A 25877-nucleotide genomic window follows, 5' to 3' on the forward strand; every position below is an offset into this window, starting at 1 on the left:
TTTATTGTTTTAAGCAGTGCAGCCCCAGCCAGCCCTCCAACACCCCACAGGCTGGGGGCTTTCACTCCTCAGGTGCCATTGCACACACAGGGGAGGAATGATAAATAAGAATAGTAAATAAGAATAATAAATAAGACTAATAAATAAGAATCTATTTATAGGGTAGTGCAGCCTATAACTACCCCTAAAAGTGGGAGGTGACTCCAGCCATGGGGAGGCTCCTCTTTCCCCCCCACACCTGAGGGTCACCTCACACAGGCAGAACCTTCCAGAGCACAGCCCACCTGCCCCAGCCCTCCCATCTTTATCCTATAAAGTGCTATAAAGTTCCCTGGGGGGCTCTGCCACACAGATCCTTCTTCCACACCCACTGGTGCCACCCCAGCCCTCGGTACCTGCCCAGGGGAGCCCCCCCAGCCCATCCCCGTGCCCACAGCTGTGCCCGTGCCCCCTGGGAGGGCAGAGCAAGGGAGACCTTCAGAACCACCCCCCTTCCAGCCTTTTGTCCCCCCCCCAGCCAAGTTTTCCCTCGGGCAAGTGCCAGGACATCCCACACGGGCAAGGGGAGCATCCCTGCCACCCTCTGCTCAGTGCCAGGCTGGGCACCTGCCACCCTTGTTTGTCTTTTCCCAGAAAAACCCTCCTGAGGAGCGTTTTGGGGGGAGATTTCCTTGACTGCAACCCCTGGAGCCTCTGCTCAGTCACTCTGATGGTCCTTTTCAGCAGCTGAGTCCCTTTTGTTTGGTTTCATTGTTTGTTTTCCCGTGCAGACTTTTACCAAACAAAATCTTCCTGCTGTTTTGGTCGTTTTATTTATTTTTTTTTTTTTACCTTTGCTGCCACGTTGCATCCCCAGATACTAAAATTGAGGTGCTGCCCCAGGTACAAGTGAGGAATTAGGCTGGTTTACACCATTTTCCCTCCTATCCTGCCCTTCCCAAAGCCCTCAGAGCTCCTGCAGAGGAGACTGGAAGCCTTGCAAGATTAGCAAACACGGGTATTCCTACAAGACCTTGTTCCTTATTAAAGTCAGAGCTGCTGGTGCCACGGGAAAGGGTCCAGAGAGGAATCTTTTTTAGATATAAGGAGTGATTTTTCTTTGTGCCACCTGGGGAGCCCTGTCAGAGCCAGAAACAGAGTCCAGCTGAATTCCTAATACCTTCCTTGAACTACCTGATCATGTTGCTTTCAACTTTTCACTTCTTGCAATTCATTTGAGACCTGTGTCCAGCCAGGGAATAAATTAGGGCTAATAGGCCACTGTTCCTTTTTCTTCCCCTATGGAAAACACCAAGGGAAAAAGCATCTGCTTAAAAAAAAACCCCAAAAAACCCAGTTCCTTCTCTGTGACTTCCTTCCATTGATGCAGAGAGAATTAAGAATAAACCAAAAGGCAGAAGGCTGGACAAATAGAGGTGATTTTAGTCATGGAAACCAAACCCTCACCAAGCACCTGCCAGTTATCAAGGGATAATTAATTATCAAGGCTGCAGGCAATGAGTTTCTCATGTCTTGTGTGCAAGTGAACTCAGGTAGAACAACCTGCAGCACTGATGCCTTTTATCCCAGCAAGAAACTCTCCTATCACCCCATGTTGTTGTGGTGACAGCAAGAGCTTTCTAATTTTACCAGGAGACTCCAACCAGCAGTAAAATTCAGCCTGTTTCCATTAGGGAAAGGCAATTCCTTGTTTCACAGCCAGATGCAGATTCAGGATGCTGCTACCTGAAGCAACCACCAGTCCCACTGGTGTTTCTCAGTAGCACCAGTTAAGTGCAGACAAGCTAAAACACAGGCTGGCATGTTCCTTTCTGACCCTTATTCCTTCTGGCTTGGTTTTTCCTTTTACACACATGTGAGCTGCTTGGGTAGAAATGAGAAAAAAAAAAAAAAATCATTCTTAGACTTATCTTTTCAATTTCTTAATTAAAAAAGAGTTGGAGGCACACCAGCCTTAGTTATGGGAAGCCAAAAAGGTCCATTTCTTACCACAATATACCAGGCACAAACAGTGCAGTGGAACAGCAAATTTGCTTCTTCCAGGGGGAAAGATTAGATTATTTCAGTACCAGTCAGAGAAAAGCTGATGTGACATCTGAGAGGTCTGCTAATCCACAATACAAGAGACAAGCCCTTACATGCAGGAATCGAGAGAGGGAACCCACTTGCCTGTCTGAACACAAAAGCTGGGCAAGTCTGGCAGACACTTCCCTCCAGTTGCTCCAGGATTTGAATTTTCAATTTTGAGTTTTCAGCTTTCCAGGAGAAGACAGTTACATGTAAATCCTTTATTTCATTACCTAGATCCAGATTATCCCAGCACCTCCGATCCGAGGTTATTTATTCATTGTTCACCACACATAAAGTATTAATATCCCACAGCTTCCTGGGGTAACATGCTTTAGTCTGTTGAACAGCAAAGTAAAATATTCATGGCAATCATTCTGTGAGGATCTATCAGCAACAGCCAAGGGGAAGGGAAAAAAAGATGTGGTGGCATTTGCCAATATTCCCCTTCAGCGTGAGAAATTCACTCCTCAAAAATAAACCCCCCAAAACCACGGAGGCAATGCTAACTTTTTATTTACCCCCCATTTCTATTGTGGTTTTAGGCTCCACTAAGGTTACTTGTATGTATTTTGGGTCACAGTGATCTTTTACCAAGGCCATTTTCTGAGGTGAAATGCTCCAAAGGACACAAGTGTGGGCTGTCTGTAGAGATAGAGAGTAAGGACAGAGTAAAGACAGAGAGCAAATAATAGATGTAAGATTATAATGGAGATAAAGAGTAAAGGTAGAGATAGATAATAAATATAACAGTATTATAATAAAGAGTAAATAATAAATACAGTATTATAATAAAGAGAGAGTAAATAATAAATACAGTATTATAATAAAGAGAGAGTAAATAATAAATACAGTATTATAATAAAGAGAGAGTAAATAATAAATACAGTATTATAATAAAGAGAGTAAATAATAAATACAGTATTATAATAAAGAGAGAGTAAATAATAAATACAATATTATAATAGAGAGCAAATAATAAATATAATAAAGATAGAAAGTAAATAATAAATATTATAATAAAGATAGAGATAGAGAGTAAATGATAAATATAATATTATAATAAAGATAGGGAGTAAAGATTTCTTGTTCTGATTTACTTCTTAGCCCATCCTTCCTTCAGGGTTTGTACTTTGTGAGATGCAGAACAGCTTCTTGGCTGACAAGAGCTTCTCAGACAGCAATAAGCATGAAAATGTGTCTCGTAGAATCCAAAAGCAGTTGTGTTCAGCCAAAATGTAGAAGGCAAACCAGGAGGAGATTGGGAGCCTTGGGGGGGTCCCAACCTGTGGCAGGCCAGGCCAGCAGCACATCCCTGGCTGGGACTGCTGAAGGTTGTGGCAGCAGCAGCTCTGCCAGGCTGGAACAATCAGAATTATTTCCAGCACTACAGCAGATTATGGAGCATCACATGAAGAATTCATGTCAAACTGGGTTTTTTGGTTTGTTTGGTTTGTTTTTTTTTTTTCTTTTCCCATAGCTACAGGGCTTGCATCAAATACAGAAAGATGAGGGGTTTTTTGCTGGTATTAGCCAGGCTCGTGTTCCTGCTGCAGCCTCTCCCTGCTGGGCTGTATTACACAGGCACATCCAGTGCTTTCCCAGGGGCTGAGCTTCCCAGTTTATCTAAGATGCATTTTCCCAGGGTGAGTGGGGGGCAAAGAGCTCCTGTCACATCTGTGGAGTGAGAACCTGCATTACCCTGACAATTTTCTCTCACAGGCTTCAGCCTCCTTGAGTAAATCCATGCCTGATCCAGGTTGGTTTGTGCTGACTGGAAAAGGCACGAGCTTTGCTGCATGAGCCACACAACTGGGGGGCAAGAGAGGCTTTGCCTACAGAAGGATGTTGGAGGGAACAGCTGATCTTTGCATATCAAGATGTTGACATTAAAGCTGAACCTGAGCCAGAGATCCCCACCAGGACACAGACTTGCCACCCATTTTGTGTTATTTCCCAGGGGAACACACGGAATTCCCACCCTGAACTGCCAGGTGTCACATCACCCTGCATCCAGAAGCTGCCACTGCAATTAAACTTCAAAAAATGCTTCCACAAAGTATTCTGGGGTTGCATTTGGGTGACAAGGTCGGTACAAATCCAAGTTTATCATCACCTACAAATCCCTCCTGTGTTTTCAGACCATCTGGCTGTGGTTCTGTCTTTGCTCAAACCTCACCCCACATCAGAGGGGTACCCTAATTCCTCTCAGCTGAGCTCAAGTCACTGGTTTCCCAGCCTAAGGAATGGTTCCTCACATGTCCTTGTGTGTTTTTAACACACTAACCTAACAAAACACTGAATTTCAGAGCAAGCCTTTGACTTCCTCATTTCCATCAAGAACATCCAAGGTCTTCCACGTTCAATCAACATATTCCAAGTGCAGCTTGAATTGTTCACCACTTGAAAGGCAGACTGAGTGCTACTGAGAGCACTGAGTCCTGTAAATCATCTGCTCTCGAGGGATGCCAGCAGGACACTGCTGACAACTGGGAAGTCACATTTCAGGCCTGAACACCAGAAGGTAGAAGGCAGCAAAGGCAGTAATAAAGAACAGAGGCAGCAGAGCACTTAACTCAAGGGCACAAAGCTATAAATACAAGCTCACCCCATCCTGCAGGCACGCACACATCCCCTCCAGGGAAAATCTGCTTCACTTCTTAACTCACACTACCTAAAGCACCTTCCTAAAGATCACAGAACATGCTGAGTTGGGAGGGATCCACAAGGATCACTGATTCCAGCTCCTGGCCCTGCACAGACACCCCAACAACCCCACCCTGTCCCTGAGACCATTGTCTGAACCCTCCTGGAGCTCTGGCAGCCTTGGGGCTGTGCCCACTGCCCTGGGGAGCCTGGGCAGTGCCAACCACCCTCTGGGGGAAGAACCTTGTCCTGAGATCCAACCTGACCCTGCCCTGACACAGCTCCCTGGGGGCTGTCCCTGCTCACAGTGTGTTGGAGCTGCCCCTCATGACAAGCTGCAGACCCCGAGGAGTCTCCCCTCAGTCTCCTCTTGTGGCCCCTCCAGACCCTTCACCATCTTCATGTCCCTCCTTTGGACACTCTAATAACTCTTCCTCTGATAACTCTTCCACCCAAAACTGGCCCCTCCATCCCCCCCAGACTGCTCTCCCAGCCTCACCCTTCACAAGTTTGGGCTTTATTTAACAAAGCTCCATCTTTTTGTGCCACAGTTCATCCCTACAGGAGAAGAGACCCCAGCACCAGCAGCACATCCTCATCACTAAGGGGTATTCCAGCACCCTGAGGTTTTTAAGCAGGCTGACCACCCTTCCCACAGGTCCTTAGGGAAAAACTAAAAGCTCTAAATGGGAAGCATAATTTTACTCCCTTTTAAAGGAGCAGAAAAACTTTCCCTTTTCAGACAGAAAGCTGCCCTCAAAAAGAGGAACTCCAGCATTTTTTTTTTTTCGCTGAGCTCTCTGCTCTTTCAGCCTGGAGAAGCTGCTCAGATGTCAACCACAAAACTCCAGTGAGCAGGATGTGGCAGGGCCTACCCTCTGTGCAGCGTGCCAGCAGTGCTGGAGTTATTTTTAAGCTTTCTGTAATTGATTTAATTTGCATGCAGCAAAGACTCCGATAGGGCAGCAACTATATTTTGCTCAGTGTTTATACAGCACCTGGCAAAACAGACTCCTTGTCCATGCTTAAGGCTCTTAAATGCTAAATAACAGGAATAGATTCATGTACCTTACTGTTGAACTATCTCTGGGCTGGGGGATTAATACAGAACCTCAGGAGAGTTGGAAGTCGGGTGTTCCAAGGTCTTCTGAGTGACAAGTGTCAACCAGACACCATTTTCCAAGGCCTTTCTTGAGGTCAAGTGGTAAATTGTGGTTCTGGTGCCCTTCAAACAGGTCTGTATTGGTTTTTTAGTGATACAAAGCCTTTTGCTGACTCTCAGTGTCAGAACCTGACATTCCGACACTTGGGACGGTGAGGAAAGGAGATTTACTCAGTGTTTCTTAGAAAACCCCAGCCAGTGTTTCTTTAACAGCATATCCCACTCTTCCCTCAACCCCCTGCACCACCAGGGCACTCTCCACCACATCCCTCCTTTTACACATCCCTGCTCCAAGTTCTCCACTGTGTTTGTCACATGGGAGAACCCACAGTCCTCACCCACCCTCTTACACCTTATTATGCAGCCTAGAGCACAGACTTGAATCCTTCTCGTGTTCAGCAACTCCCAGGACATGTTTGCATTCATTTGCTGGCACAAAGTGCCTTTCCACTGGAAAATGTCCTTTCCCCACCAGCAACACACACATCCCGACCAGCCCTCCATCACCAGTGCCATAAGCACCTTCCAGCTCAAATTTGCCTTCCTCTAATGCCAAAGAGCAGCCTTCCCAGCCAGTCTTACCCCAAAAACCAAAGGACTGCAGGAAATCTCATTAAATGCCCAAGTCCTGGCTCCTCATTTTGCCTTCAGAGGGTTTTGTTTGCAGCCAGCAACAGATCAAAGCACATTTGCAGGTATTTGCAGAGCATTGCTGGGACATTGCTGTGACATCTGGGAGCAGCTGAAGGAGCCATCTGTTTTCTACACCATCTGTTTCCCCATATTCCTGTTTTCCCCCCCTCCCAGAAGTGCACATGGAGGAAATTCCCATTCCAGGGGCACACACCCCCCCGGGTTTGCAGGGCACACGCCCCAGTAATTTGCTTCAGAGAGCAAACCCTGACATTTGGCACCAAAATAACACTTGTTCCCTGGAGCATTTATCATTCAATGAAGGGCACATTTTAAATATACATCTCTCCTAAGCAGCTGTGGAAAGCAGCCACAAACACTGCAGAACTGAGAGCAACCAGGCAATATTTCCTTTTAATGAAACAGCCAAGCTGACAAGTTAAATACCTTTGAAACCACGCCAAAAAGAACTTCATTCAGAAGCACCAACAAGCATCAGGACCTCAACTCTTTCCCACCACAAACGCTTCTCGTTGTCCACCAAAGCAAAGTAAAAGAAATCCAGCATAAATAAACCCTGCTCAGACTTTACAGGGTTCATTTCAAACTCTTTATTCAATGGTTAACTTAGGCTAGTCTTGCTCAACTTCCTTTGCCAGATAAAAATCGTGACCTAGAAAAAACAATTTTTGCTGTGGAAAGCAGCAGTGTTGGTAATTGAAGTGCAAGGAGAGGAAAGATAAAAGCACTGGGGAAAGGCTTTAAGTTTCTGTGGAGGCCTGGGGAGAAACATATTTAAGCTTTAATGTGGTATGACATGAGCAGACTTAATAAACCGTTGTTAGATCGTGATCCAGCTTCTTCCTGTATCCTCTTCCCTAAATTCCTGGAGCAGGGATGAAGCACCAGGCTCTGGTCAAAACAGCTCCAGTTTTCTCAAGGTTTTAAATGCAGTGGGTTTAACCAGGGCAATTCCTTTTATCTCTGCTTGCCCTGGTGTAGCAATTTCTTTATCTTCTGGGTCAGCTCATGCAAAGAAATAAGTTTCAACTCTTGCTCTTTCCTCCTTGCCCCCCTAACCCCTGCCTGGCATCTCTTCCTGGGCTTTTTGTGCGCGTTCAGCACATGCAGCAGCTGCTGGGAATGGAAAAGCTCAGCACGGGCTCCATCTGCTGGGACACGGGACAAACCTCGGGATCTGCTGGCACTTCATCCCAAAACGGGGATGAAGAGCTCAGGAGAAGGTTTGGGAGCCTCTGGCAGCCACGGCATCGATGCAAGACGTGCATTGTGCCCATAGAGCTGCAAATCCAGGAGGCAGACACCTGGATAAGGCAACAACTAGGTGGCCTGTGCTTATTCAGGCTCTGCTGAAACTCATTTTTCATCTTTTTTTCCTATTGGATTGGAGCGATTTGTGCTTCCCAGAGCATCCATGAGAGCTGAGAACAATCCCCTGCTCCAAACCGGAGCAAACCCCTCCCAGGCAGCGACTTCCTCTGATTTGTGACCTCGAGCCTTCACACCCCTTTAGCACTTCTAATTTCAGTGCTAAATGAATTTTTCCAACCAACCCAAGTTCCTTGCCAGGCTGAGCTTATCCTGTATATCAGGCTGATCACAGCTAACATGGAACAGGCTGCTGGCAGCTTCCCTGGGGAATGCTGGTTGTGAAACGGAAGCAGGAGGGATGTCTGTGCTCTGCAGGCATCCCACGAGCTCCCTTCACATGCACTTCTTCCTCCTGACAGGCAAAGCTGGGATTTCAGTGGCAGCAGGAACTAATAAGCAGGCTTTTCTATTTTTTTTTCCTCCCACCCCTTCTACATTTAAGGGGGGTCTCTGTGAGATTCTACAAGCATATAGTTAAAAACGTGGTGTTTTAGCATCCATTTTCCCTGCAGAACCAGGTTGTGCTGCAGTGAAATGAAGAAAAAAAAAAAACCAACACAGGATCCTAAAGAAAATATCAATAATTGGGGTGTGCACAGAATTTTTCAGGCCACAAACTCTTTTGCTTATCTTTTACAACGAGAACATCAGTGGCACAAAGACACTTCCTGTTAATGCTGACATTTTGCAGGAGAACCACATGGACCCATCTTCCAAAAAACTGTATAAATATATCCCCACACCCAGCACACAAGAGGCTCATCCCTGGTGAGGCACTGGTGGATTCCCAACAAACCAAGGATAAGGAATAGGGGTGGAAAGATGAAGTATTGCCCATATTACCACCACTGTGTTGAGGTTTATCAGTGCTGAGGCGCTTTGGGTAGATGGTGAGTTACTCAGTGACTGAAAATGTGCCAGATATTTTCACTAGGATGAAGAAAGATACATTAATCCTTTGCACAAATTGATATTTTATCATTTTTGTTCTTTTAGGACTGGAGGACAGCACAGAAAAAAAAAATCAAATTATCTCCTTTTTCAAAGGCATCCCCTCACTCCTGGTAAGTGGAAGGGTTACAAGACAGACCCAGATATTAGAAATACCAACAAGCTGCTTCTCCACACCTCCTCTGTCTCAGAGGGATGTGGGATTTAACTACACTGATTCCTGGAGTTAAAAAGCCCTTTGAAATCTTCAGTCAAGACACAGGGTTCAGGAAGTGCATGTTATTAACATTTCCAGCTAACAAGCTGCTGTTGTCACTGTATTTCTTTGATATGTATTTGACAGGGTTGTCCAGAAACTGTTTTTTAAACTGCAATTTAAACTCTGCCAAACAGACCTTCTCTTAGTACAGCAGCAAGGAGTTGGAACCGATCTAATAATCAGAGAGCAATTAAGAGTAAAAAGTGATTGTTAACAAGAACATCGTTGCAAGGTAAGGCTGTATAATGGTAATTAAATGTGTTCTGCTCCTTGTTTTCAGCCTCATCTGGCCCCACTGTCCCTCCTCCCCTCCGAGCCCACGAGGTGGCACCGTTACTAAAAGAATGAGTTTAGGAATTAATTATTTCATAACCCATTAACCAACAGCCAAATACAACCCCCGAGCTCCTGCTGAAGTTGCAAAGTGCATTTTTGTGGCTTTTAAATGCCCTTTTTTTCCCCCCCTTAAACCAACAGAGAGAAAGAAATAAAAAGTCAGATAATCTTTTCTGCCTTTGTAGAGCACCTACTGCCAAGACAGAGCTCAGAGAGGCTCTTCAGTGCTTCTGTAAATCAAATAACATCCATCCACCCCCTCTGAGGGACAGGATGAGACACAGAGCCTTACTTCTGGAGATATATATATATTTATATATTTTTTTTAACAACAGCTACTGACTGGACTGCAGTTTTAATAAACCTGTGTCTCTATGCCCCAGAGCTCTCATCCTGTTGTGCATCTCCTCCCCAGCCCTCATTTTCTTAACAATGACATCAAACAGAAGCACCATCACTCTCATTGGGTTTGACATATGCCTCAATATTTAATGACTTCAAGAGACCACTGCCTTCCATCTTTGGGGCCCTTGTTATATGTCTGAGATTTTTTTTTTCCCTCCGTATTTCACCTCCAAATGATAAATATGCCCTGATTTTCTGTTAAATACCCTGGCCAGCAATTGCTGAGAAATGTTGCATTTCCATTTAGCTCAGGGAGACACATATTTCTCCTTAGGAAAATAACCATAAGAGCATTTTTTCCCCCCCTCTCAGAGCAGCAGTTTAACAATGTCAGTACCCACAACCCATAACACTGCAGATATCTGATGTAAATAAAATTATACCCAGTACAAACCACTAAAAAAGGAACAAAGTTAGAAGCCTGAGTTCTCCATGGAGGATATAGAATGAAGTAGCACATCTAATTATGGTGGAAAATTCACTCCCATTCACTTCCTGAACAGTCCAACCACCTTTGGATCAACCACATCTTCAAAACCCTCAGGTGCTACAAAGCTGAGACCAAATTTGGTTAAAATCAGTCCTTGTCTTCACCTTTGAGCACAAAGAACAAGTGACACCTATTTAGGTGACTCCTCCATCAATACTACACATACTCAGGGTGGAACCCTAATTAACAAAGATAAGTGGAAACAATAAATTGCCTTGTTTTGTTTCAGCTCCAGTGGCCGTTCAGAGCCAGGCTGAACAATTCCCAGTGTTTTCCTACTCAGCAATCGTGAGTTTCTGCTGCTAAAGATCATTCTGCCCTTCTCTGAGCCCACTGTAATCAATGTGACAGAGGAGAATCTGAAACAAGGTGACATTTTCTACTTCACTGTGCAAAACACAAAGTGGGAGTAGGTTGCATTCCCAAACTACCAGCAGCCACAAGCACCTTAACAAGTGAAGGGAAAAATGGACAGAGAAATCCCACGCACTGTCTGGGGGGTGTGTGCACATGCACGGGTGGCAGGAGCCCTCTGGAATCTCTGCAAGGTGGTGGATGTGCCTTCCTGCCAGAGGAATTACCAAAACAGGCCCCAAATTGACTCATTTCCCCCCATATATATCAAGTTTCTATTCTTCAAACACTAAAAATCACAAAGCACGTGAAAGGCTTCCCTCATCTCATGCCCTTGCCCTGGAAGCAAGGCAGGCTGGGAACACCCTCATTCCCATTTCTCATCCCCATCATTTTCCAGTTTGGGAGTAGAAAAGAGTCCCCTGTTCCAAATGTGGGCTTATCCCTTCTCCCAGGAATTCCCTGTCCTTTCTTACCCACCACCTGGATGTACACTCAGAGCAAAAGTGAGTTCATGCCAAGACACATGAACTGGAATTCTGTTCTCCTGCCAAACTGAGGGCAGTAAAACAAAGTGAGAGAAGACCTTCCCCTCTGGACTAAGTTAGAGGATTAACTGGTAAAAACTGGGAATTCTAATTTATACAAGGAAAAGAACCAAACAACATTCTCAGGTGATTCTGGGCAGCATGAAGTCTATGCCACATTAATGGGGGGCTTTCACTGCAATGCTCAAATTCATGATCTGTTTGTTCTGCAAAAACTCTGGAAGGTAAAGCAATTCCACCACTTTTACCTTTCACTAGAACAACCCAGCTCCTTTAAAAATGAAGGCAGAGGTGTTAGGTTCCAGCAACACATCCCGATTTTTCTTGCAGTGTTCCTCCCTCTGACCCTGCAACTTATAAAAATTTACATCCACTAACCAAGATTCCAACCCTGAGCTGCAGCAAACAGCAATGTTGACAGGCATTTGCCCAGTTAGAGGCACTAATCCTAACAGAGCACGACCTGTGAATTATTCATTGAGCAGCATTTTTCTTTCCTTTTTGCAGTTAGACACTGAAAAACCCCCAGTTTCTTCTCAGATGATCTGTAACAATCTGCATATCTGGCTGAAACATTTTTTTCCTTTTAACAGGCTTTTAGTTATGCTCGGTGGAGTGTGGAACTTCTTTATTCAGACACCAAGGGACACTTCCCAACAAGTCCACGCAGCCAGAAGGCTCAGGGAGCCCCGTGGAACCCAATTCCTGAGGTGAACACACAGCCTTTAAGTTCTTGTGGCAACTCTGACATCACACCTTTGAGCAGCAGATGAGGAATTTGAGTTAATCCCCTGCCTTCCCCCTCTGTTACACAACTGCTTCAGCCCTTCAGACATCCAGTCATCCCACTGGAGCGGGGTCAGGGCAGATCTGCTGCCAAATTATTCTGATCAACTGAGGGCTGCAGAGCTGTCAGTCTGGAGCTTTAAATGAACATCCACCTTCAAGACAGAGCATCAGGCAACAGGACAAGAAACAACTCACTTGACCTTGAGAGAGAGAGAGAGGGAGGACTATTTTTTAGCCTCTGATCCTCCAAGATGAGGAATATTTACTGCTCCATCCTCCATCTCAACACTTCAGCTCCAGCAAAGCCTTCACTTCAAAGTAACTCAGTAAAATACACGACAGGGAAAGGACCTGCACAAGCAGAGGGGATACCATGACATTCATTGCTGTTTGCACAGGAAAAAGTTGTCTCAGCACAGGACCACATTTCCCAGCAGATGTTAACAAGCACAGCAGCTTTTCTGCCACTTTTCTCTGCCCACCCAGCCCGGCAGAGGAGCTGTGGGTGGAACCCAGAGTAACACTCCTGCTCCAGCTCTCCCTCCCTTCTGAAACTCAGAGGATTAATAACTCCAGTTATGCAGGCAAGTGATCAAAATCCACCTGCTAAAGAGGAGGTGGTGGTGGTGCAGGGAAAGTTAATCACAGAAATACTGAGGTTGGAAAAGACCTCTGGGATCATCAAGTCCAAACTTTGGCCAAACCCCACCTTGTCAAGTCGAGCAGAGCAATGAGTGCCATGTCCAGTCATTACTGCCACATCCAGTCTGAGTCAGAACTGCCAACTAACTACATGGAATAGTAAAAGTGGTGCCAAAACCACATGGAAATATCCTTTATTCTCTGAAAGGCCAAGTTCACTTCCATTTAAACCCCATGCTCATGTCAGGCAAAGGCCAGAACACAGCCTGGTCCATCTGTCAGCAAAACCAGAAATCCACAGTAATATTAATGATATAGTAATATTAGTGACCAAGTGTCCCCCTTTCCCCAGAAAATGAACTTTTTAGTGAATTATCTCCCTGTTTTTCTTCTCGCTATGAAGAAGGGATACAGCATCAGAGAAAAGCTACATCTGCACACTGTCCAGTGCCAGAACTTGCTTCCCCTGGGTGACAGACCACCCAGCATCCCCTGGCAGAGACAGCAGGGCACAAGTTCCTACAATTTATCTTCCCAAGGGCCTTTTTTTTTTTCCCCTGTCTCCCAGACATGTTATTTTGTCTTCAGCTCCAAACAGACACACAGTGTACTTAGGAAAGATATTTACATTTTGAAAGCATTTCCATTAACTGGCTTTACTCCCCCCCCCCTTGCTTTTTGAAGGTCACTCATAAATTATTCAGAGCCACATACTGAAGGAACATGCAAAGCTCAACTTTTTACATACTCTGGAGTTAAAGGACCAATTTCCATCAATAGAGAATCACAGATGTGGCAACCTGTGGGCTGTTACATCCAGCCTGTAAATCTATTTAAGCACAGCAGTGATACAGCACCAAGCACAAAAACACACGAGGTGCTTCAAGGAGTTCAGTAATGCAGAGAATATTTAATCCTGGAACACAAGCAGAGGTTGATAACCCATCTGATCTCTATATAGATATATAGAACCATAACTAAGCACACAGTGACTCATTTCAAAGCCCAGAGCTGTTTATTCTTTCTGAAGTTCCACAAGAGCCCTGGCATGGGGTTCCAGATAAAACATTGAGCCATCCACTTGTGTGAAACAGCACCAAGTCAGGAATAGACTAGTTTGGGTTTATCTTCTTCTCCTCATTTCCCTTGATTGAGTAAAAATAGTTTATTTTTTGCAGTCAAACATATAGTTCCTAAGGTATTGTACAGATTAATCCCCTAAATAAAACTGGTTATTAAGCAGTTTCCTCCAAGTAATCAATACACAGGAGCTCTCCTACCTCTGGAGCCAGACAGACTCTAGATTGGATGTCTCAGGCTTATATACCTAAACTATATCTAAATTACCTCTTAAGCCAAAGGTTTAATGTTTGGATTTACTCTGTTCCTCTAGGAAAGCCCTGGTGGGAGTGGCAGAGGGAAGAGGGAATTCCCACCCTCCTCCACAGTGGCTGTGTGAAAGCTGCCCTTGAGCCTGACCTGTTTGAGCACCAGTTCAAACAGAGGTTCCCCCAGCACTGGGTGTCTCCCATTCACAATCCAAGCTTCAAACCCTTCAAATCACAGCAGCCTGGGAAGATGAATCCCCCCCCAGGAACTGGTTAAAACTTGTCATCCTCATCACACGCCTCAAGTCCTGAAAGGCTTCATCTCATCCAAGTCATACTTTGCAGGGCTGATTAATTCCACAGAATTTATTGCCATGACAAAAGACACAAGTGTTGCCCAAGACAGCTCTGTCATGTATCTGTGAGGAGCAGGAAATGAGTCACCTAAATTCGGGATCTACTTTCCTGCAGCATCTGTTCCTCATCTGGTGGCAGAGGGCTGGAGAGCATGATACTGAGCATCAGCTTACACCCAGGATACACAACTTGGAACCCAACAGACACAAGGAGGTGCAGCTGGTAACCCAGGAGGGGTTAGCCAAAGGACCTGACTGCTGAGCAGTTCTCTCCACGTGCACTTTAAATGACAAGAGAAGGAAAATCCTGCTCCCAGTCCAGTGTTTCTGGCAAAGGCACAGCGTTCTGAGGGACTGCACCAGCCAGAGAACCTCTGCAGCTGCCTGGCAGTGTATAAATGAGATGTCTCCCCTATGCTGAACCATTTCCATTTCTACCTTTGACCTCCTTGTCCTTTCCCCTCCCATCCACCTTTTAAAAATATTTTGTATTTTAAGTCCGCCGCGAAAAAAAAAAAATTCGCAGTTTGGAGCTTTTCCAGGTTGGAGCCTTCAAGTCCCTGTCAGCAGAAGCCTCTGAGTTAAAAGAAAGAAATCTGCAAAAATCTGACACCTGCCACTTTCCATTGAGCTTTGGGTGGAAAATGTCCCTGGCCTCTTCCATTTTTAATGTCAGGCTCAGCCTGGCGGAAGAGATTACCTCCAGGTAAAGTCATTCAGAACAGGAGCTGAGTGCCAGGCCCCTCCTCATTCCCTGCTCCACCACAGCCCTGGGTGCTCAGCATCACTTCTGCAGTGATAACCCTCTCACGGTGTGGTTGGGAGCCCAAAGATATCCTGATGGGATTCCCCTCTGCAATTCCCTCACAGGAACCACCAGCTCCTTTCAGAGCTCATTTCAGCAACCTCCAGCTCCACAGGTATTTAACAGCCCCCCAAATGCCCTTATTAGTCATCAAGGGGGGGGGGAATCTCAGCTGGGAAAAGCCAGTTTTGTTCCAAAACCTCTAGGATTATACATTTTAGCTCCTCCCAGCCTAGGATGGCTGGGTGTATATATGCAGTATCCTGCACATATGCCAAGGGAACAGCCCCCTCCTCTGCCATAAATCAGCACTTCTGTGCTGCAAACAGGAAAGAAACAATAATATAAATAGTTATGAGAGTTTGCTTGGGCCAGAAAATTGTTTGGTATGTTCCACATTTGTATGGAGGCTTTAGGTTTAAATACATTTGGATTAGAAGTGAATCCCATTGAAACACTTGGATTCCCTCCCCAGTTCCCTCTCAGAGATCAAGATCTCCAACCCAGCAGAGGAGGAAAACCTTCTGGAAACTGCCTGGAAAACCTTCCAGACCAGAATTCCACACCAGAAGGGGACCTCAGGATCAACAAGGTGGGACCACCAACCTACAGTTCTTCTGATAAGAAAAGCAAACAATTCCAAATGAAAATAAAGCTGCCTCAGAGGTGATGCATTTCTGACCAGGACTCAAGCCTATAGGCTGCCTAAATCCTGACAGACAATGAGCAGATCACCTGAACAGGGAAATCTGGAAGGGGAAAGGAATTCCTGAAGGAAAATTAGTAACAGAAGAGCTGAAAAATGGTTTCCCTCTATGCAGAAAAGTTGTGACGTGATGAGAGCAAGATTTCACTAGATAGGGTTCATATCTTAATTAGTACCACACTAATTACTTTGAAAAACAAAATAATCTTTAACTTTCTGGAAAAACAGGATTTAAGTTCTGCCATGGTGACCATCCCTGACAGTGCATGGAGAATCCACCAGCTGGCTCTGCTTCCTTCCCTATGTACAGTTTTTGGGGAACCTGCATCCCTCACATCCCTCCAGGAGCTCTCCAGCCCGGGGTCAGGGCATTCAGGCCCAGAGGTGCCCATGGACAGGGTTTAGGGAAGGTTTCCACAGCTGCTCATCCCCCTCCCAGCTTAATGGATTCCTTTAGCTCAACACAAAGTACCTTTTTCTTTTTTTTAATCAAGTCCTCAGAAATTTGCTTCAAGTGCCATTTTGAGCTGAATATTATAACTTGAATGTTCCAAAATAGAAGGAAATAAAAGCAAAAGGGATGTCATTTCCCCCTCACTAATGTCATGAGATACTGATGCTCTTTATTTATTGATGGAGTGCTCTCACTCCAGTCTAGCAATCTCAACATCTTCATGAATATTTCTATGCACAGGGGAAGGAGATCCTTCTGCTTCTGTCCTTACTGCTGGGACCAGGAAAATTGGTTTTCCTTAGACATGCTGGGCTGCTCTAACTTGGCTATCAAGAAACAGGAACAAACTCATCTTCTCCGTGTGCTCTCCTAAAACTAAAACTTGTAACGAACAGAAATCCAGTTTCAAACAGCCAGGAATCCCTTGGAGAAAGATTATTCATTTAATAACATGATTAATTCACAGCCTGGTGGCAAGGCTTTTCCAAATCCTCAAACCCAGCTCCCAGGAATGGTCACAGGAGGTGGAAGGAAGCAGAAGAGCAGAACAGTAACTCTTGAGGGAGATTTTATCAGACCCACATGAACAAGGAAAGATGGAATAAAATCCCTTCAAAACATGATGGAGAGAGTCCAACACACCAGTCTATACAGAATATTCCAACAGGAACCAGGCTAGAATTTCATCCAGTCACCTCCTGAAACAAATGCAGAGCTGGAAGGGGAACTTTTAAGAACATTTACCCACATTAGAATCACAGGTTCCCGTGTCCCTCGAGTGCACTCAGGATTTCCCTCCACTTCTCAAGTGTCCTTTGGGTTTAAGTGGCTTTGATTGGTGCCACTGGGACTGTCAGCAAAGCTTTAGGAACTGAGCAGAAAGCCTTTCCAAGGGTTTTTTTATCCATCCTAAGTCAGTGTCACAGCCCCAGTGACCACTCTGGCACTTTAATGGGAGCTGAAAGAGCAGGTCTTGGAACCTTCACTCCTTGCACTTCACATTAAATTAGTTATATACATTAAATGATTATCTTAGATGGCATTATTTAAACATAACCTCAGAGGACACTTGCCTGGAGCAAAGCTGCAGCAGAGGAGCTGAGCCATTGTGTAGCTCATCTATAAATGAGTGTACAACAACATGTTTGCTCGTGGAGGTGTGGCCAGGCAAGTCCAGAAGCTCCAACAATTTTTGGAGCATATGGACACACAGGGAACAAACCCAACCCCCTTAAAACCACACTGAGAAATCAGTATTTTACAATGATACAGCAGTTTTTGGACAGGCAGTCAGCACGTGGCTGCCTTCCTTAAAAATCAACACTATCAGCTTCACCCCAAAATCTCAGGGATTTCATGAAATCCCAAGAGAAGGAGAAAGTAAATCCTAGCTTGCAATAATTAAATTTGAGAGTTCCATACAGCACCAAGCAGCAAGAGAGGAGTAATGCTACATATAGCATTAAGGTGCCAGAGAGAAGAACAGAAGTGAGGACAGGAGAGATGTGGAAATCCTGCAGTGACCATTTCCACCTGGAAATGAGCTCCTGGATCCTCCTCTCCCCTTTTCTAAGGCTGAATAAATGAGAAGGACAAGAGAACCAGTGTGGCAGCAACTTCACTGAATGTTCATTAAACAGTCAGGAACATATTTATAACAAAACACATAAATTCCTTTCCCTTGATTTATTTTTTTCCAAGGGACTTCTTTTTGAAATCAGCATTTCTTATAAAAAAAGATTAAAATCTCTTCTAATATTGAGGGGTTTTGCTAACCCAGGTGTGCTACATTCTGGTAACCAAAGCAAATAATTTGCTTTTCTATGGGCAGCTGGCAGAACTTTGTCCCACAAAGTGCACCCTGTGATGGGAGGGGGCAGGAACAGAAACTCCAGTCTGGTTGTTTATTAGGAGAGAGTTTAGAAGTCCTTGGACAGCAGTTACCTGAAAGCACCTCAGAGGCACATCATGGTTTGCTATTCTAGAGCACATCCTTATGAATTTGTGCACAAGCAACACTAATATTTACATTTAAAGTACCAAAATATTTGTTTAAGCAGGAGCAGAATAGAAAACTGAAACACCATGTTTACCTTTCACCTCCGACATTTCATTTCAAAAGGCTTTTGGGGTAAAAAAGAAAACCTCCTTAAGTTTTTCTGCAGGTCAGACTTCACTAAACTTTGAGGTTTTTTTTTTTAAGAAATAAGTTTGTATAGAGACAGTGCTCAAAATGAGCCTTTTTACTTCTGCTGCACTTGAGGGCACAGATATTTCAATATAAAAACGAGCTGTGAGGAGTTTAAAAATAGATTTTATACTCATAGTTGGTGTGTTAACAATGACTGTGCTGTGCAAAAGGAATAGAGAAGAAAAATTGAGAAAGAAAAAGTGCTGAGTTTCCCAAAACAGGTCAGTGACAGGGCCAGCAGCAAAGCTTGAGGGCATCTCCAACTCCCACATGCCAAGTTATTAAGCCATTCCTAAATTATTAAGCCATTCCTAACTCAGAGGAACAACTACGTGCCAGGAAAAGTAATTTTAAAAGTTCAATTTACATTTGACATTAAGATATTCAATTAATTCAATACTGAGCTCTATTTAATAATTTACATTCAGCATTATTCCTGCATTAAGAGCCTCAAAAGCCTCAAAGCTTCTCTAAAATAAATCCACACCAAGACAAGAAGCACCACCAGAGCTGAACTATTGATGTTCAGAGGTAACAGGCACTTAAAATAAAAACCCCCACAAACACCCAAGCCTCCCCAAGCTCAGGTTTAAGCACAATAATTCCTAAGCAAACTCACTCAATCCTCCTCCAGCATATCTCTGTATTTTCCTGTATTTTACTTGTGATAAAATTAACTTCACGTGCTCAAACCCTTCATAAAAGTGCATAAAAACCATACTTGTTTTCAAATAAAGTTATTCTGAAGCATTAAAAACCCCAAGGTTCTTGCTTACCTTACAGTAAAAGCAGCAAACAGTCGTTTCCCCAGCTGTAATTTTCACATAAATACTTCTTTCTTTACTTAAGCTCTTCTTCCCAGCCAGTTTATTCAGTTTTTCCTGCTACATTTTCAATCGTTATCATTAAAATCACATTATCATTAAAAAAATAAAATTAACAAAAAATTAAAACCTTTAAAACTACAAGCCATTAGCTTTTTTCTGCCATTTTCTACCATGACTTTGCCACTAAAAAACCAGCCCTGCTTCTTCCCTGCTTTTTAAGTTGTGTTCTGACCCTCCCTCTTTAATCCCAGGTGCTGCCCACCTGTGATTTCTCTTATTCTTCCCACCTGGGAGACCCAGAAAAGCTCCATTTGCCAATTTTCCAATCTCACAGCTGGGAAATCAAAGCCCGGAGTTTCATTGGCAGGTTTTTCTGAGGGAACAGGATAAAACTCAGCATTTGGAGGCCCTTGGCTCCTGATTTTGTGTTTTTCCTGTTAGCAGAGCCCTGAATTCTGAAGGTAAAGAAACATTCCTGTTTGGTTATAATGTCTTTGTGCATTTTTTACAATGGTTAGTGATTTTTTTTTCTTCAGGCATTTAGAGCTGTAGTTCAAAACAAAGGCCTTGTATTGTAAAAATATTTAAAATTTTTTATAGTAATGGAAACTAAACCTTATAGGTTTTGACCTGGTTTGCCTTCTGGTATAAAATCAATAATATATTGTAAGTAGCTTGGGCTCAGTTCTTTGTTTTTGTAGCATCAGCATAAAGTTGGTGGATTAAAAATTCTGTTGCTGTGTATGAGGAACTGTTTATATTTAATGTCCTGAGTTGAGTTACAGGCTCACATATTAAATAAAGCTATAGAAAAAGGCAGCAGCAAGGGTGTTTTCCCATAAAACAAATAAAAACTGGAGTAAAGAGCTGCGTGGACTGAAGTTTTAAGGAGCTTTTTAGTGGTTGGTTTCCCCCTCAAATACATTTACTGACACTACGAGTGCTGAGCTTCTCTGAAGTGAGATTTTTTAGTGATACTAAATGACTAATAGTGCTTTTGTGATCAATTATTGAAGCCTCCTTGAGAAAGGAGAGCTCCTTAAACAACAACTGCTTTACCAGGCAGTGTCTGGGTCCCAGTACAGAACAAAGCAGCCTTTCCTCCAGTGGCTTATGGTGCAAAGAAATCCATGGGAAGGGGTTGATTTTCTACCCTGATACTTTTTATTGCATGTTTTTTGTTGAGAGACTGGTTTATTTGTGCTGTTTGTTTTTCCCCTTGTATTTTTGTGCCTCTCTCTCTCAGTTATAAATCCAAAAACAGAGCAGCAAGTGGTTTTGCTCGAGAGATTCCTAATTCAAAGTGTTCCTTGAGCCCTCCTGAGGAATAAACTGTGGTTTTTCTACTTATTATATCAATAATCTGCTTAAATCACTTAAACTGTGTGAGATAAGTTTATGTAGGGAGTCCTGGAGAACAGGATTAATAAAGAGCCAGCACAAGGCTGTGTTTCTGCTGGGTCATAACAATTCTGGAACAAAATAGAGTTTCTGGATGTGTTTTGGGTGGTGGGGAGTGGGTTTGCAGCACTGGGGGGCAGCTCCAACTCCAGGGGGAAGAGGGAGGTGAAAGGAATAACCTGATACACGAAAAAACCCCAGTAGAAAGTAGTTAAAGGGTCCCTCTGTGTGCTTCCACTAGCTGAGGTGCAAGAACAAGCCACTGGGTGCTGGGCAGGATCTTGGGATGTCGGGTTTATTAAGATTTAATGTTTAAAAGAGTGTGTTTTCTGGAAGGATTTATCATCCAAGTGTCTGACAGTGGGACAGCCCCAGGGAAGACACCCCAAAAGTGGTTGCTCTATTGCCTGTGAGGGTCTCTGCAGATGTTTGAATACAGGAGTTGTAGTTTGAACCTGCTCCAGACTTAAAACTTGGGGTCTGCCAGGACCAGTGCAGGAGCTCTGAAAAATGCAGTTTTTAAAGGGTTTTCATGGGATGTTTTTATTTGATGGTGATCATCTGCTGCTGTTCCAGTGCTCTCCCTGCTGGGAAGGGCACGATGCACCTCCCATGCTTGGGCAGTCAAAGTGTTCCCAAACCCACCTGGAAAAATTTACCCCTTCTGGAAAAATGCTGTGCTGTGGAGAGGAGCTATTGCCCCAAAAACACGCCAGCAAAGGCCTGGGGAGGATGTGCTGGGGTGTCCCTGTTTTCCTGCCTGGGAACTGTCACCCAAACCAGTGAGGTGCCCCTGCCACAGCCAAACACCCAAGGGAGAACCCCCCGTGCCCCCCCCAGCTCTGAGGAGCTTCCTGAAGGGGCTGGAGGCAAAGTGAGGGCTGTGGAATGACTTGTCTGAGATGATGGAGAGGAGATTTTTGTGTGCATGGCCTCCTCTTGCATCTTCCACATCCCCCTCCTCCTCCTCTTGCATCTTCCACATCCCCCTCCTCCTCCTCTTGCATCCTCCACATCCCCCTCCTCCTCCCCGTGCATCCTCCACATCCCCCTCCTCCTCCCCGTGCATCCCAGCTCCCGGAATTCCCACGGAGGGTGACAACTGGAGGGTGCCAACCCTTCTCCCTCTCCTGGTTCCTGATGTATTGATTCTGTTAAAGCTCAGCAGGGTGCTGGGAATTTTGCAGCAGAGCTTGGGACATCTCCTGTCAGGCTCCTAATGCAGGGAGACAGGCTTGGTGCCTGCTTGGCTCCTGGAGGGATCCAAGGCATGGATCTCCATCAATCCATGTCCTGCACTGGGAATCCACGGGCTCTGCAGACCCTCCCCCAGCTGGGAAACCAGCAGCAGGTTTGACCAAGAGTGTGGGGGAAAAGTTCTGAGGGAATCTGCTCTTAAGTTATGGATTAGTGGAGCTGCTCTGTGGGAACTGTTCCATTCCCTAATAATGACTGATCCTGGATCACCCACCCATGTTGGGTGAAAAAATCTCACCTCAGAGAGGCTCAGCACTCGTGGTGTCAGGAAATGTATTTGAGGGGGAAACCAACAACTAAAAAGCTCCTTAAATTTGCTGCTTAACAACTAAACGTGAAGAGGAATTTAGTTGGGTGAACAACTAAAGAGCTCCTTGGATTTTGCTGCTTAAAACATTGTGTTTTAAGAGAGAACAGCTGTTCTGGAGAGGAGGAGCCAAATGCTGCTCTTGTTCTCATCTGAGCCTGGGAGGGGCAAATAAAACTTTAATGCAACTGGATGCAGAAGGGTGATTTTTATCCACGTTACTGTCTTTGGTATCAGTTTGAATCTGAGGTTTGATCTTTGTGCAGTGTTTGTTGTCTTTCTGTAAGTGCTTGCAAAGCTCTGTCATGGACAGGTAAGGTGCTAAATTCCTATGGAGCTTCCAAGTGTTGTGCCCCTCATTAAGGACTTCATAAAAATCGCTGTATTTTGTAAAAAAGCAGAATATTCTGAGTTGGAGGGGACCACAAAGATCATTGAGTCCAATTCCTGGCTCTGCACAGGGTTTAGTTTCATCCCTGGAGAGGGAAAGAACATCAATCCCTGATTTTATGGTGAAGTCTGTAGGAATTATGTGTAGGTGGGGTTACACAGAGGGGGAGAGAGAGCTTGAAACTGGAGTCTGATGTCCCAAAGCACAGTCTGGCAGCTCTTTCTCTTAGGATTTAGAAACACTTTCATAATTGCTCCTAAGGGGAAAAATTTTTGTCCTGTATTCCAGAGCTGCCCTTTGGCACCACGATGGGTAAAGATGTTTGATTTGCCACCCCCTGTGTATGATGGAAAGGAATATCTGAGGTGATTTTTAAAACTTGCCCCCCTCTGTGACTGCACTGAGGTGAAGCTGAAGATGGGCTGTAAAAGTCTCTCAGGCTGCCTAAAAAATGCCCTTTGGGAGTGAGTTATGAGTTGCACCCACTAAATGCAGACAACTAATTTGTGCTAGATTTGGCTTTTTGCTCATCAGTGTAAAATTAAATCCCTTTTTAGGAATTTTTTTTCCTTCTCTCCTAGAAACTCCAAAAGAAAACCACAGAGTAAGTATTTCCAGCAAGACCAAAAGCTTTAATCCTGCAATTTATTATCTAGGAAAGAGAACAAAGCTAATGCATCTGTGTGTTTATGATCCAAGGAGTGTGTGTGATTCTTCCAAGAGTGTCTTTCTAACCCTTGAGTGAAGAATCTGATTTTTTTTTTTTTAAATTTTTTTTTTTTTCCAGGCTGGATTTTTACTGCCTCCAAACTTAACTGTTTTAACACTTAAAAAAAAAAAAAAACAAACCCACATATATTTTGCTGCTAGAAAGGAGCTGCACCTCACCCACATGACTGGTCTGGGCTATTAATCCCAGCTGATGGCAGGGAGGGGCTCTTGGGGGAGGCAGCCATGTGGTGAACACTGAGCACAGTGGTTTTTTCTCCTGCTTCTCTCCTCTCCACACGAGCCAAACTGTTCTGTGCCGCCGTGGATGTGAAGTCCCTGCACTGCCTCTGCCTCTTCTCCTCCCCAAACTCCCCGGGCCTCCGTCGGCAGCTGCAGAGCCCTGAAAGCTCTGCCCGGCTCCGGGTGGAACATGGACAAGGAGCTGGATAGCAGGAGGGAAGAAGGAGTGAAGTTGGTGATTTTTCTGGCACATGGATGCAATTACACTCAGTGCATTCCAGAGGCGTTCCTTTGAATCCTGTGCAGGTCTGCCTGCTGTTCCTGGGAGAAAGGAAGGAAGAAAAAGGGAGGAAAAGTCCCTCTTGCTTGGAGACGGAATGTCTGCACTTCCAATCCTCTTCCTAGGTAGGTTTTGTTTAGTTTTTTTAATCAAACTTCCACGGGTCTCCTCTGTAAGAGTGAAATTCGTTTCTGGTGAGCTGGAGAGAGGGGTTTGTGAGGCAAAAACTTTCATGGAAAACTGTAATTTCAGCAGTGTTCGGGCTCTGATGCTTTCCTCGGCGCTTTATTAGCAGGTTGATCACCAGAGATCTCTTGATATCCGGATTAATTTTAAAATTGCTGGTTAAATGGACTCATTTGGGAATGTGTGTCTCTTGTTTTTGCTTTTCAGTGATAAACTAATGAGGGGCTTGAGCCCCTCTGGCAGAAAAAGGTGAACAAAATGTCTTTGTTTCAGGCGTAGGGTCAAATTTGTGTAACTGTTTTGATTTGCTTGGGCACTCAGCTTTCAGTTGTTTGTTGGTTTTTGTTTTTTTTTTTAAATAAAAAGGGGTTATTGTTTCCAATGGATGGTTAAGATTAGAAACAGATGTGTTGAAGTGCAAGAGGGAGGAGTTGGGGGAGAAAAGGATGGGAGAAGGGACACGAAATGGGAAAGGGAAGAGAGAGGGCTGCCGAAAGAAGGGAAAGGAAAGAGGTGGAGGCTGATTGAGTAGGAGAGGAGTGGAAAATGGAACAGGAGACCTTAGAGGAGAGGGAAGGGAGAAGAGCTGCCCGTTAAAGCTGCAGCCTGTGGAGAGAGAAGAGTTTGCAGAGCCGAGGTCTGGGAGGGGGTTTGTCACCCGGTCTGGCTCGGGAGCAGCCTGGGTTTGTGCCCCTCTGGGATGTGAGGAGTGAGCCCCTGGCTCTGCTCTGCTCCCCACCCCACAGCCCCTCAGCTCCCACCTCCGCCCTGCCCAGGCAAAGACCGGGAATTCCGCGTCTTCCCGGGCACCTGGATACAGGTGTGGAAAAGTGGGCTGGTCCTTGTTTCCCTGGGAGGAGCTGAGCCCCAGAGGATGCTGCATTTCTGTGGCTGGGCACGGGCAGAACAGGGGTTTGAGCAGCCAGAATGAAACGTTTCAGGGACAGCCCAGTTCCTTCAGTCTCAGGTGTGGAATGTGGACCAGAGAGATTTTAAATTTTTTTTTAGCCACCTGAAACACAATAAAATTTGTAGAGCTGCTGAATAAACTGGAAAAAAGCTGTTTGCTCTAGAGATTGCTGTCAGCAAAGGTTTTGTCTGCAGGAATGGGATGGGTCTTGGATGTGCTGGAGAACCTTCAGGCAGCAGTTTGTCCCCCCTGCACATCTACTTTGGCCAGTTGTGTGTCCCTGTGGTGGGCAAGGCATTTAAAGAGCACCCCAGGAGGTGAGACAGCAAGTTTAGGGGCAGCTGAGCTTCTGCCAGAGGTGTCTGGGCTGCTCAGGAAAGTGGATCTGTGGAAATCAGGGAGGCAGAAGGGCAGGTTGCTGATGGAGAACTGCAGTCTCTGATCCTATTCAGCTGCTGAATATTCCCATATGTTGAATGCTTGGAGCAAAAGGAATAAACTGCTGCCACAGAAAAGGTGTGGGTTTGGCTGTGATGTGATGACAACTTACCTTTGCTGCTTTTATTTATGAAACACGATGGGCTTTATCATTTTATCTAAATGGGCTTTATCATTTTATCTAAATGGGCTTTATCATTTTATCTAAATGGGCTGTATCATTTTATCTTTTATCTTTGCCATCTGAGCATCTCCCCCATGGCAGGAACACAGGGGTGCAGAACAAAAGGCCTCACCTGAGTCAGGTTTCTCAGCCTCTCTGTGGGAGTTGTCCAAGCACTGGGTGCAGCAAAACCTGGAATATTCTGTTTCCTGGTCATTGAATTGCCCTTTTCTTTCCTCTGCTTTACCTGCC

General features: G+C 44.8%; 1 protein-coding gene across 1 annotated transcript in view; it reads left to right on the forward strand.

The window, feature by feature from the left end:
• The first annotated feature begins 23650 nt into the window (after nucleotides 1-23650).
• The window catches only part of CLMP (CXADR like membrane protein), a 43125-nt gene continuing 40898 nt past the window's right edge, over nucleotides 23651-25877 (forward strand). The window contains exon 1 of the mRNA XM_064634528.1: nucleotides 23651-24053. Within this exon, the coding sequence (XP_064490598.1) occupies nucleotides 23900-24053 (154 nt within the window). The 5' untranslated portion in view covers nucleotides 23651-23899. The remainder of the gene's footprint in view (nucleotides 24054-25877) is intronic.

Source organism: Pseudopipra pipra, chromosome 23, assembly GCF_036250125.1.
Source record: "Pseudopipra pipra isolate bDixPip1 chromosome 23, bDixPip1.hap1, whole genome shotgun sequence".
In the NCBI taxonomy this organism is placed as follows: Eukaryota; Metazoa; Chordata; class Aves; order Passeriformes; family Pipridae; genus Pseudopipra; species Pseudopipra pipra.